The 13,327-nt window shown below is 51.1% G+C and overlaps 1 protein-coding gene and 1 long non-coding RNA gene across 5 annotated transcripts in view; one reads left to right on the top strand and one right to left on the bottom strand.

The window, feature by feature from the left end:
• The window catches only part of GABRP (gamma-aminobutyric acid type A receptor subunit pi), a 35,965-nt gene extending 22,990 nt beyond the window's left edge, over nucleotides 1-12,975 (bottom strand). For 2 of the 4 annotated variants that reach the window (XM_017341251.4, XM_017341252.4), the window contains exons 1-6: nucleotides 12,806-12,954; nucleotides 7,409-7,505; nucleotides 6,968-7,086; nucleotides 4,019-4,086; nucleotides 3,125-3,342; nucleotides 746-828 (exon numbers count right to left, since the gene is read on the bottom strand). In XM_017341251.4, the coding sequence (XP_017196740.1) occupies nucleotides 746-828; nucleotides 3,125-3,342; nucleotides 4,019-4,086; nucleotides 6,968-7,086; nucleotides 7,409-7,461 (541 nt within the window). In that variant the 5' untranslated portion in view covers nucleotides 7,462-7,505; nucleotides 12,806-12,954. Of the gene's footprint in view, nucleotides 1-745; nucleotides 829-3,124; nucleotides 3,343-4,018; nucleotides 4,087-6,967; nucleotides 7,087-7,408; nucleotides 7,506-11,425; nucleotides 11,507-12,805 lie in introns of all 4 variants that reach the window. The other 2 variants (XM_008255379.5, XM_002710375.6) reach the window with 2 other exon arrangements.
• Nucleotides 6,572-9,500, top strand: LOC138850058 (uncharacterized). The gene is made up of 2 exons (XR_011389433.2): nucleotides 6,572-6,701; nucleotides 6,885-9,500. It is a non-coding gene; the product is annotated as an uncharacterized LOC138850058 (long non-coding RNA).
• Nucleotides 12,976-13,327: the final 352 nt, after the last annotated feature.

Raw genomic sequence — 13,327 nt, 5'->3', positions numbered from 1 at the left:
GTGGGTGAAGACCATGCCTACGGGTGACTATGAAGAACTCACCTCTCATCATGGACCTTTTGAGGCTTAGTAGCCAAATAAATGGCATGAATAGAGAAAAGTTTAGGTATCAGGAGAGAGTCTAGCTCTGTAGTCACCAACATACTTTATAAAACGACCGTCCAACAAGAACACGCAGGAAGCAGTATGACATGGCTAAGTAGGTTTGGAAAATGCTACCACCGCGTTCTGGAATTTCACTTGTAATGATCTTATTAGAGGTTTTTAGAAGTTCTGTGGCAGAGGAGAAGGTTAATAATTCAGGTTTTGCAGGCCAGACAGGCTCTGCCACAAGTACTCAATTGTGCCTTTGCAGTGCAAAAGCTGACATAGACAAGAGGTAGATGATGGGCATGGCTGTACACCAGTGAAATTTCATTTGCAGAAACAGGTGGTGGGCTGGATTTGCCACATGCTCCCTGGTCTAGACCACTACTTGCATTAAAGCATTTCCTTGGTCTCGTCTACTCGCAGGTGGGGGTATCTGGTACTGATGCTCGGCGGTCCTCCCCTAAAAGTGCAGTGTTGGAAAGTTCCTCAGAAGAGCCCCTAGGTCTGTCTGGAAGCATAGTCAGAGGGGCTGAGTGAACTTGTGAATCCACAAAAGAAAGGAGAGGACACTCTACTCGTCTACTCTACACTGTTCATGAGCACAGGGAGCCAAGCCTCCCGGGAAAATCACCACTGGGGGCTGCAGGGTACTCACAGCTCTCCAGCTGCAGCTTGCACGTCTGTGTGTCCATGGGGTATTTAGAAAGATCCATGTTGCACGCAACCGTCGTGGTGATTCTAAGAAAAGGGGATTCAAAGGGAGTGTTACGAGCAAGGTGTGAAAGTAGCCATTCCCTCGCTACTTCATGAGGACTTTCACCTGACTCTTACAGTGACACATGCCTTGGCGCCTACATCCAAAGTGTCCTTGAGATTTTCTGTCCTAAACAACACTTGTGAGACTCAGTTAAAGCGGGGTCCAGAGTGCAGAAAGTTGGGGTGCTGCCAATTCAGGGGCAGAATCCCACCATAGTGCAGAGCAGACTCACTCATTGGCTTGTTGGAGATGTTGTTTCCATCCAGCTTTGAAGTGTAATCTTCAGACAAACCCTCATGGGGCTAGAACAGTGATCCCGGTCACATCATCACTATTTGGTAATAGTCTTGGGGACTAACCTTGGCTCACACAGCCCCAAATGGCAGAGCCGAGACTGGGGCCCAGGTCTCCTGGCTGGGCTCTGCTCACAGCTCCCTGCCTCCTGGAGGGGTTCAGGATCCTGCAGAGGAAGTGGAGGGCACCAGGGCCTGTGGCTTGTGGGCTTAGCACCCGGAGATATGCAATCAGTGCTCAATTAGTGAAGCCCTCACAGTGGGAATGTGAATTGATAGGGCCTTATTGTCCTTCTTCTTCAGTGCTACACATTTTCATGAAACACCCGTATTAATCAAGCACTGTGGAGGTGATGATGTCACGGTGCCACCAGGAGACAGCTCAAACTCCTTTACAGGAGCCAGAGAGTAGCGCCAACTACAATTTACCAAGTGCTTACTGGTGGTCATTCCTTGAGCTGAGAGCTTCACACCTGTTATCCCTTTGCACAGCTCCACTGCTAAGAAAATAATAATATGTTTCTCCATTTTGTGCTGAGGAAACAGGCTCAGAGTCAAGTAATTTTCTTAAGGCCACAGAGGTTCCAAGGGGGCGCAACAGGAACTCGCAGTCTAATCTGCCTGACTCAATTACCCGTTACCCATCATTTGCCACCTGACACAGAGTAGTTCTCTGTGCCACAAGAAACATGAACATGCATGCGTGCAGACATGCACATGGCCAAATGCACACATACACTGTGGGAACACGGAGAAGGGCATTAATGCAGACTGGGGATGGCGTTCAAAGGGAAATTCTAGTTAGGGTTCATGAAAGAGGAGTTGAGGGGCCAGCCTTGTGATGCACCAGGTTAAACCACTGCCTGTGGTACTGGCATCCCATATGGGCACCAGTTTGAATCCTGAATGCTCCACTTCTGATCCAGCTGCCTGCTAATGCACCTGAGACAGCAGAGGAGGATGGCCCAAGCAATTGAGCCCCTACCACCCACATGGGAGACCAGATGGAGCTCAAGGCTGCTGCAGCCATTTGGGGAGTGAACCAGCAGATAAAAGATCTCTTTGTCTTGTAATTTTGCCTTCCAAATTAATAAATAAATCTATAAGAAAAATCTGATGCAACCAATGGGTGTCCAGTGATTCAATTAACAGAGCAGCTGGGTCCACCCTTGATTACTCCAGACTCTTTCTTGGGATTAAAGATCAGTCCCGTGGATATTTGGCTTCCACTCCTCTCCCCAGGGCCTCTGAGAGTGTTAGGTGTGCATGGTCCTTGCACATCCCTTGCTCAGCATGAGTCTTCTGCCTCGGGGCTGCCGCATGCAGCACCTTGGAACCCCCTTTCATGTTCCACCAACCAGCATCTCTATGGACAAACGGGCAGAGGGAGTTTTGACCCCTGAGGTTTGGGAAGGGCCGAGGGGAGTGGATGGGTGCAGATGGCAGAGGCCTTGCAGTCCTGCACCTCTCTGAGCACACTTGACTCATACAAGTACAGATTCTGGATCTCTATTCTGGAGCCACCCCTGCTCCACGGGGCCCAGGGGAAGGAAAGTTCTCGAATGCTCCTGTGTTTGCTACTTGACATGGTCTTTCCTTCTTCCCTCGCTAACTTCCTTTCACCCTTTAGCATTTGCTCAGAATCCTGTGCCAACATCCTCTACCATCACCCCAGACCACTAACCCCCTCCTCAACTTGGGTGCAAACACCTGGGTCTTCCCTTGTTTCCCTGTTTGTGTTTTGGAGGACAGGATGAAGCTGTATGTTCAGCTCTGTGCTTTAAGTGTTCAGCCCAAGGCCTGGCACAGAGCAGCTGTTCAGTGGACTAGGAAAGGGCTCTTCTGTTACAGGAACCAGGATCCACGGGGCAGGAGCACGGGATGTATGTGACCTCAGAGTGGCTCTTTCAGTAGAGATCAGAGTGATCCAGGGTGTGTCTATGCCTTTTTCTGCAGCTCGGGGCGGTCCCAGGTGCCTGCTTACCTGAGTGCGTACAGGACCGTGCCATTGGAGAAGAGGCGGATGAGCCTGTTTCCCACGGTGACTTCGTGGAGGAAGGACTTCTTGGACTCCACGATGTAAGTGTCTGGCACCCAGAGAAACTCCACAAGGCGGGCGTCCAGCGTGAAGCTCTTGTTGCCTTCAAATACCAGCCGCTGGTCTGCCCAGCGCTGTCGGAGGTATATGGTGGCTGTGTAGTCCTGGGGGAGGCAAGGGATGGAGATGGACGGGGTGGGGAGGGGGCAGGAGAGGACAAAACAAAATAAAACATAAGCCCCTACCCCCTTCCACTTTGATCAAGAGCACACACACACACACACACGCACATGCACACACACACACACACACACACATGGCCGCATAAGCTTCTGTCTCGGCAACAGGGGACTGTAGCAATGAGAAGGCTTTGCATATTCTAGATGATAACTCCCACTGCCAAAGAGAAAACTCACATCCAGGGCCTTCACTCACTGGGCATGGAGGCTCACGTTGCCCTAGTCCACAGAGCCTCCCTCTCCCCCAGAGGATTGTCGAGAGAGCCCCTTGGATGCTCGGGTTTCAGCAGCTTCTCACACTCTCATGCTCCCCCACGACCTTTTTCTTCTTTTCCTCAATTTTTCTCTCTCACTAAACTACCCAACTTTCTTCCAGAGTTTCTCTCTTCCTGGCCTTTGAGCCCACTTTCCTCCCAATACTCAGATCATCTACGAGAATCTCCTCCTGTCCCGATTTTGGGGCTACGACTCCAACTTCTGCCTCGCCAAGTGCAGGAAGGCTGTGAGTGTGCTTTCCTGGGTTGGAATAGCCAGAAAGCGTGTGCCCGCCAAACACAGGGACAGGGGCTCCCCGGGTGGAGCACAGAGGGGCCACACTCACCATGTTACTCTCGGATATGCTAGAAATACTCGCAATGTCCAGGGTGAGCGCTATCTGGACAGGTTCTCCTAAGAATGAAGAAACAAAGAGACAAAAACACCAGTAAGATTGACATAGACACACAAACTGAAGCTTTCCCAACACTCCCTTGGTGCATTAAAAAATACTATTAAAATGACAAAAGTAATACTTTAATACTTGCTTGTTAGAAAAATGTAAACAACCTGGAAGTGTAGATGAGTTTCCACCTTCCTCTTCTCGGGAGGAACCCGGCTTTATATGCACAGACATCAAAGCTGTCTCAGTAGGAGACAGACCACGCTTCTTAACTGTGCATTAACTAGTGCATGTGTCACAGAAAGCGGCCGGGAGGATTTTCCCGTGGTGCCTGCAAGGGCCGGGTCATTGAGAAATGTAACAGAGCTTGGCTCATCTGATTGTGCGGAGAAGTCTTTTTCTGCCCCCTGCCAAGCACATTGACCGCAGAATGACCTTCAAGGCTGCTCACAGCTGAGCTCTTGCTGACCTCCCAATACTTTCCTCCTCTTCCTTCCCTCTCCAGGAACCCTAAACTCTTCATAATTCTGGAACCTTCCCCACTGGGTGCTGTGCACACAGACCCTGTTGGGCCTGGATCCTGGATTCTGGGCAGATGCCCCCAGCGCAGTCAGGGCTCTGTGCAGTGTTAGCTCTGCAGGCTGAGGCCTCAGAGCCGCCTTGTTGAGAAGCCAGGGCAGACCAGGCCAGGGCAGGGTTCTCCACTGTGGAAGAAAAGGCTGGAGTTTGAAAGATGTGGGTCTAGGTGTCAGCTCTGGCCCGTCCCAGCTCTGTGATCTGGGAAAAGTTTCGGGATTTTTCGGAGCTGTGATTTTCTCACCCAAAGCAGGAAGAATTAAATGAGGGTGCTGGGTCGTGGAGAGGGTCCCTGCCGATTAGACGTGTGCACAGTGCCCACCCTGCACTCCTGGAAGGCGCTCCTGAGTGGTTGTCTGGACCAAGTCCCCACATGGGGTCTGTCATGTAATAAAAGGGGCTCCACCAATGAGACTCCCCCTCCTTTCCCACCTCTTCCCAAACCCTGGCCAATGTTGGAGAAGGAGCCACTTTGCTTACCAGGTGAAGAGCTGCAGTAACATTCATTTGCAGCGAATGCCTGAGGGTGCCTCAGAGGTCAGGGACAATGCATTAGCCAGGAAGAAGAGAGGTGGGATTTAAAGGAAGCTCAAAACACATCTAATCAGTAGGGACCAAAGAAGCCTAAGTACTAATCTAAGGAAATTAAGCCATGGAATGTAGGTAGGAATGAGGAAATAGTGCTTTAGAGCCAATGAAATTAAAGCATAATTAAATAAATTATAAATAAGTAAAAAAATAATTGAGTGGAAAAGGGGAGATCTTGCAGGGTGGACTGTGGAAGGCGCTGAAGGGGTGCGGTGCTAAGTGGTCTTCTGACCCTCTAGGCAGCAAGGTGCGGGGCCAAGAAGGGGAGCTTGGAGTCAGAAAGAACTTTTTGAGTCTAGTTCTGGCCTCTCAACAGCCTCGGGACCTCAAGCGATTGCTAAACCTCTCTGTGCTATGGGTTCTCACCTGTAAAAGAGAGTTTACTAGTGCTGCTACAGTTTGAATGCTTGTCCACTCCCAAATGCAGGCTGAAATTTAATTGCCAATGCAATAGTATGAAGAGGTAAGACCAGGCCGGCACTGTGGCATAGTGGGTAAAGCCTCTGCCTGCAGTGCACTTGAACTGCAAGTTCAGCAAAGGGGGTCTTGAACACTTCTCTATGTGGCTCAGGGAGCTGGCCCACACGCCTTTGCACCTGACCCTCAAGTCTAACTGCCAGAGCCGAATACACCTCTCTTTCCTTCACAAGCAGTCATCTCAATGAGCGGCGGCACTGTGGCATAGCAGGTAAAGTTGCCACCTGAAGCGCCGGCATCCCACATGGGCGCTAGGTTCTAGTCCTGGTTGCTCCTCTTCCGGTCCAGCTCTCTGCTATGGCCTGGGAAAGCAGTGGAGGATGGCCCAAGCGGTTGTGCCCCTGCACCCGGGTGGGAGACCTGGAAGAAGCTCCTGGCTCCTGGCTTCAGATCAGCGCAGCTCGGGCTGTTGCAGCCGTTTGGGGAGTGAACCAGCAGATTAAGACTTCTCTCTGTCTTTCTACCTCTGTTTCTCTGTAACTTTGCCTTTCAAATAAATAAATACATCTTAAAAAAAAAAAAAGATTCTTTGAAAGGACTTAGCCTAGAGCTGAGCAGACATAAAGCCGATCTTACTATTACAGGGTGAGGGTTATGATTTGAGGGTATCATTCAAATGTGAAGAAATGGGATGGACCCTGGAGGAATCAGAGAAGGAGTCTCACAAGCTGTGGCCTTTGAGCTGGGAGGGAAACTGGCATCTCTCCAGGGACTCAGTTGGAAGGGCAATTCCATGCAGATAAATGGTCTCTTTGTGCAAAGGCACAGAGGCTGGGAGTGTTTGGGACTCACTGTGGAGCACTGTGCTGGGTGCGGGGGATGAGAATGGCAGAGAGAGCCCGGACTGGGAGGAGAGCGGCTCGTTTAGACTCCAGAATGGGATGCTGGGGTGCGTGCAAGTGTCCTGAGCTGGCCAATGACCCAGGGAGATCACCCAGCTGGTAGTGTGGACAGGTAGCCATGCAGGAAGTCCTTGTGGCACAAGGTGAGTGGTGACGCTGGGAGTCAAGGCAGAGGAAAGATGGTGCATGGGAGGCTGGTGTGGGGGGGTGGGGGTGGGGCTCCCGCAGCCTCCTGCCAGGGTGAGGGAAAAACAAGTGCTTTCTTCAAGGTCATGTGAAGAATCCATGTCAACTATCCTGAGCCATCGTTATTAACCCTTTATCAGCCTGCAGGTCAGAAAATGAAGTCAAGCAAACTCTCAAAGCCCTCTGCTGCATATTGTCCTGTCCTTCAGAATTGAGAACCTACCGCCAAAATTGGGCCTGAGAAATTTGTTGTACCCTGCTGTGAGGTTCTCGAAGCCGGGCAGGGACAGCTTGTCGCTTCTGCTGACCTCGATGTTAAACTGATGCCCTTGGATGCACATCCTGGAGAAGAAAATGGTTTTCATCACACATGCTTCTTTAGGAGTGAATAACCATGTCCACATGTAAATCTGTGTCTCTGCATGTGTGCACATGTGTACGTGTGCCACCCACATACCAGCAGTGACTTTGCTAAAGAGAAATCTCTTCATTTTTCAACTGGTGAATTAGCATCTCCCTCAGGTTACCCATTTGCCATAGATCAAAATAGCATGAAAATTTGGGAAGCTTCCAAGTACCAGGTAGGAAGAGGTGCCTCCCTGCCCACCGCATCCCACACACACAGCAATTCAGGCCAAGGTCATTTTGGAGTAGCAATGCTCACCTTCCAGCCAAGAGATGCAGACACACCAAGGTCAAGTGGAGTCTGTAGCTCATGTTGGGGAGCTGCCCACACAGAGAGGGGTTGCCGTGGGAACCACCTAAGGAAACATGGGGCAAGGTGAGAGGCAGACCAACCTGAGGGCTCACCTCCGCCCCCTTGTGGCTCATCAGTGCAACATTTTCTCTACAAGCTCAGGGAACAGCCGGTTTCCACACTTTGCGGTTACAGCTCCTGCTCCCTGTGGGACACGAGGAACGATGTCCACCTGGAGGATTATGTTTGAAATCCCCCCTTAAAGAGGCTGAGACTATGTTTAGACAGTGGTTCCCCAGCACTAGAAATGCAGCCAGTCTGCCCTTCCCTCGTCCTTGTCCTGCCTTGACTAGGAAGGACATCCCCTACTCCACATCGCTCTGACCAAGCCAGACACTTCTCTGCTATTTCCCATGTGCCAAGAAATGTGTAGGCACTTGCCCACAAAGGATGTCACTGAACTCTTTCCATGGCCTTGTGCGGTGGGCACATCTCTGTTTTACGGGGAGGCAGCCGTCTCGTGGAAAGAACCCCAGGCTGGTGAGTGCCGCAAGAGACCTGGGGGCCAGGACAGGCTGCCTGTTCCCCCTCAGCACTCTTTTCTTTCAGAACTGGCTGGGACCTGAGCTTTGCTGGGCCCAGGGACACCCACTGCTTTCGACACCTCCCAGACATCTGTAGATGCTTAGCTGTGGGTGTGCGAGAGGACCATGTGCAGATGTGCCTCGGGGTCTGGCCTCTTTCGATCCCGGAGCTGCCACCAGATGTCCCTCGGAGTGAGCAGGAAGCAGCTGGACAGGGGGTGTCACAGCAGTGAAGCCGAATGGAGGGTTCTTGGGTCAGGCCCCCTTCCCGGCAGCCCCTGGGAGGGAGCGCATCCTTGCCCAAGCTCTGTGAACCAGGCCACTTGCTGAAACCCAGCCATTCTGGATCTCAGGGCCTCCTTCAGTACTCAGGGCCTCCTAGCAGTACTGCCTTACAAACACAGCACCTGCTCTTCGTAGAAAGGCAAGGACAGAAAGGAGTGAGGTTAAGCACGGAAGTCCCAGCGATGTGTCAAGTTCGTTGCTTCCCACAAATGTCCCACTCTGGTGAGGAAGGCCATATGTGTGCGGGGGCTTAATTTCTCTGTGGACCTAAAACTTCCTTAAAACAAAGTCTGTTCTAAAAACACAGAAGCAAACACAAAAGCGTTAAGTTCCTCCCCGTGCCTTCTCTGTAGCCTAGTATCTTAGAGATAACCACGGTCAACTATTGTTATTTTCCATTCATACCAAGAGTCATCAAAAAGTTCATGGAAACTGTGTATCATGAAATCATGGATTTCAAAAAAAAGTTCTTTGCACAAAATAAGCTTATCTTTGATCTCATTTTTCTACCAATGCCTTGAAGTCCCTCCCACAGAAAGCAGTCTAGTGTGTCACAGAATATTTTTCTAAGTTCTTTGTTTTCTATAAAAAATTGTTTTTAAAAGTGTTCCTATCATCAGAGTGGTTGTAGGTCTCTTTCAAAATATAATGTACTGGGGCTGGTGCTGTGGTGTAGCAGGTAAAGCCGCCGCCTGCAGTGCCGGTATTCCATATGGGTGCTGGTTCAAGTCTCGGCTGCTCCACCTCCGATCCGGCTCCTTGCTATGGCCTGGGAAAGCAATGGAAGATGACCCAAGTCCTTGGGCCCCTGCACCTGCATGAGAGACCCAAAAGAGGCTGCTGGCTCCTGGTTTCAGATTGGTGCAGCTCTGGCAATTGCGGCCAATTGGGGAGTGAACCAGCAAATGGAAGACTCTCTCTCTCTCTCTGTCCCTCTCTCTGTAACTCTGTCTTCCAAATAAATAAAAAAAAAATTTTAAAAAATAGAATCACAGGGAGGAACTCTGTTCTGGAGGGAAGAAAGTTGTAAGCTGTATGATGCATATCTTTGCCATCATATATGGATAAAAATATCAGCTGCGCAATTCTGTTGTTTCAAATGGGTGCTGTTGGCCTCCCTGCCCCTAAACGAAATCTTTATTTTAGGCTGGCTATTTTATTGTAAATTAAACCATTCTGATTTTTAAAAATGTTGATTGAATGTTTTTCTTGTTAAATAATGTTAAAAAATATAAAAACTGGGGGCTAGTGTTGTGGGGTAGTGGGTAAGGATACCTGTAATGCTGCCAGTTTGTATCCCAGCTGCTGCACTTCCAATCCAGCTCCCTCTTAATGGTCTGGGGAAAGCAGCAGAGGATGGTCCAAGTGTTTGAGCCCCTGCAACCCCTATGGGAGACCTGGATGAAGTCCTGGCTTCTGGCTTCAACCTGACCCAGCTCTGACCATTGCAGCCATTTGGGGAGTGAACCAGGGGTGGAAGAGTCTCTCTCTCTCTCTCTCTCTCTCTCTCTCTCTCTCTCTTTCTCTCTCTCTGACTTTCAAATAAATAAACATACTTAAAAAATAAAAACTGGAAGTTCAAAAAACTCAGTAATGAACATTTTGCATTCAAATAAGCTCTTATAATTCTGCACCCTAATGTTTTTCTACCTTGGTCCTTTCTTTCTCGTTCATAAAAAACACCAGCTACAGAATCAACATGAGCAATCCACCAGTGATCACATTCATACTTCCTCCCTTTGGTCCACGTCCCCCAGCCCCGTCCTCCCCTGTCCCCAGCGTCAAGTGTACGGGATCCATGGGTCCTCACCCCCTCACCCAGTTGTCCAAAGGTTGTACAGGTTCCTCCTAGGAACCTGGTGCACAGAGAAGCGAGCAGTCAGCTCCAGAAGGGAGGGAGGGGGCCGTCCCAGGATGGAAGTCATGGAGACAACCACTTGATTCTTGAGAGTGTGCTGCATTTGCGAAGTGGACAAGGAGGGTAAGGGCCCTCTTAGTGTTGGACAGAGATGTGGAGGCTTGCCACTGGCCACTCCCCTACCGGCTTATACTGTCTCTTCCCCCAGCCCGTGGCCATCCGCAGCTTCCTCCAAGATCAGCCTGAACTAGGTCGGTTCTCATTTTGAGATAATCCTCAATTCTCCCTCTTTCTGTGGGAAATTGCCCCTCTTCAAAAGGTTTATGGGAAAATGGAATGAAAGGATAAAGTTATTTTGCTGCAAAAATTTTTGCAATCTATGAATGGTTTTTCATAAGCAATTTTCCACAAACTTATTGAAGCCCCTGCAGACTGGAGAATGGCCCAGTCTTTCAGCTCCAGGACTCCCAATGAGTAGCATCTTCCCTGTGGCTAGCTCTGTGTTAGGGTGAGAAGACGGAGGGGCCCGGGGCCCCTGTCCTTCCATAAGGAGGCTCTTTCTTTGAGAACCTTTACCCCAGCCGGAACCAGAAATGTGACCCCCGCCTACTCGGCTTGCTCTGGAGAGCATATCTGGTTCTACAATGGAGAAAAGGAGAAGGAGGGGAAGACATCTAAATGCTTGCTGGTGTGCCGTGCTATGGTGAATCTCATTTAATTCTCACGGCCGTCTAGCCCAGCAGGTGTTCGTGTTTAAAGTTGGGGCTCAGATTTGGCTGAGATCATGCAGCAATGACATGACCAGAACTGCCCTCTCTGTCTTCCACGTCCCTGTCCTTTGCACTGGGTGCAGGAGGAGGACCCCAGCCCCCCAAGATGAACTGAGTCACACTGGACTCCTGTCCTTCTTACACCAAACCCATTTCTGAGAAGGAGAGACAGAAGCAGCTGGTGCCATCACCCCATGGGGCAGAGGAGCCGACCATTCAGTGGCTATCTAGGTATTCACCAGGCTGAAGAAGGGTAGCTCAGGTCGGGGTCCTGATAAGACTCTGGGCTTGGCATCTAGCAGAGAGACGATGCACTGAGCCACTAGAGGGCAGTGTCTCTGCACCTCCAACGTGGAGGACCCGACAGCAATCCTGGAACCTGCACCTGCGGGGAACCTGGTGCTCAGATCACAGGAGGCTACCGAGGAGGGGCAGAACATGCACTCTTACCCTACCCTGAGGGCCTCTCCTGCTAAAATCATCTCACCTCTTCCTGGAGAGGAGAGCTCGAGCTGCGGACTGCCACCCACTTGAGTGATTTAACTTCTTGGAGCCTCAGTTTTCCTGTCTGGCAAATGGGAATAGAAAACACTCACTAAACATGAACTTGACTTCTCCTCCCACTCCAGTGCCTTCCATGGGGAATTCAGGGATCCCACTATGACTGAGAAACCGCGAACTCAAGCCCTTTCCAGCTGCCACATTCAGGGCACAAAGGCCACCTTGGTGGCTGAGGGCATTCTTTTTCTAGATTGAGAAGTGGAGGTCCTTCTAATACCTTCCCAGGGTCCGCAGCACACCAACACTGCACAGCTTAAATCTAAACTCCAGGTTCCATGCTCAGGCACTGCTTCTCTGTTCTCAGTCACTTTAGCATAGACAGAATTGTTTGTGGGGAAGCAGACGGGCAGCCCAGGTTAGGCTGAGATGGGGAGAGGTATGGGTGCATTGGGTCCCCTTTAAGAAACTGAGAAACAAGGGCCGGCAATGTGGCTAGTAGGCTAAGCCTCTGCCTGCAGCACTGGTAACCTATATGGGCACTGGTTTGAGACCCGGCTGCTCCTCTTCTGATCCAGCTCCCTGCTGATGGCCTGGGGAAGCAGCAGAATATGGCACAAATGCTTGGGCCCCTGGACCTGCATGGGAGACCCAGAAGAAGCCCCTGGCTCCTGGCTTCTGATCCTCCCAGCTCCAGCCATTGCAGCCATGGCCATTTGGGGAGTGAACCAGCAGATGGAAGACCTCTCTCAGTGTCTCTCCCTCTCCCTGTCTGTAGTTCTACCACTCAATTAAATAAATAAAATCTTTGAAAAAAAAAAAAAAAAAGGAACTCAAGAGATAAAGGGATGCGAGTGTGCCCTGTCTGTGGGCTTTGGCTGCCTGGCAGTCCAGAGGTGAACACTTCTTAGTTAATTAGTTAATTAATTAGCTTTACATTAAGAATAGTTGTGCATACTGATGGGGTGCAGTGTGACATTTCAACACCCGGATGCAATGTCACCAACAGTCCCCCACTCTCCTGGCCATTACGTGGTGATTGGAGCCGTGGCCACCTGTCTTCTGTCTGCTCAGGAAATGCATGCGGGTGGCTGAGAAGTGGAGCCCCACTGGGAGCTGACTCCTTCTGTCTCACTCTGACCTGGGGCTCTGGTCTTGGCTCTGGGATGGTGCGCCCCTCACTGTGGCCTAGTTTCCTCCTTGCAGAAGCGATGGTCATCACTAGTGCATGCGATGCTAAGAGCTGATACAAAGGAGGTGCTTGGGCAGCCCTGGGCCCTGCCGCCTTCCCTCAGGGCCAGCAGGGCCTGTATTTGGGTCTCCTTCCCTCCCATCTCTAAGCTCCAAGCAGGGCCAGCAGTTCCCTTACCAGACAGCTGTGGAGGCTCTGTTAGGGCAGGTGCTTTCGGCCTTCAGGTAGGACTTTCAGGCAAGGCATGGTCTTCTGGGTCCTCAGGTCTCTCCCCATGCTCCGCCCTGCCCCTTGGATGTGGGCATGCAGCCACTCTCTGATGGAGTGGCTCTGCCCCTCTCTCCTCTGGAGAGAGCCGCTGAACCAGCAGGGGCAGTAACAGAGGTGGGCGTGGCCTGCCATGGCTCCTCCCCTGATGGAGCTCTGATTGCTCCCCACCCCCATTCCCTGTGGGAATTGGCCAGCGGCTGGCAGAGCTACTGGGAGGCTACAGAGGGCTAAGACTGCTTTGCACCCGTGTCCCAGAGCAGGCAGCCTGTCAGAACTGGGTACCGTGCTTGGGGCTGTGAGCTCCCGTGTTTGCTGTGCTACTGGCCCCAGCCAGAAGAGACCCAGGAGAGGTTAGCTCTGAATTTGCCCCCCGCCTGGTACCACAGCACGGAGGGGGTGGGGGTGGCAGCAGCGTGCCCCAGGGAAGCC

This window comes from Oryctolagus cuniculus, chromosome 6, assembly GCF_051225735.1.
Source record: "Oryctolagus cuniculus isolate XC-2025 breed Fujian yellow rabbit chromosome 6, ASM5122573v1, whole genome shotgun sequence".
NCBI lineage: Eukaryota > Metazoa > Chordata > Mammalia > Lagomorpha > Leporidae > Oryctolagus > Oryctolagus cuniculus.
Note: the sequence above shows the minus strand (reverse complement) of the source record. Positions and strands in the feature narration are given on the sequence as shown.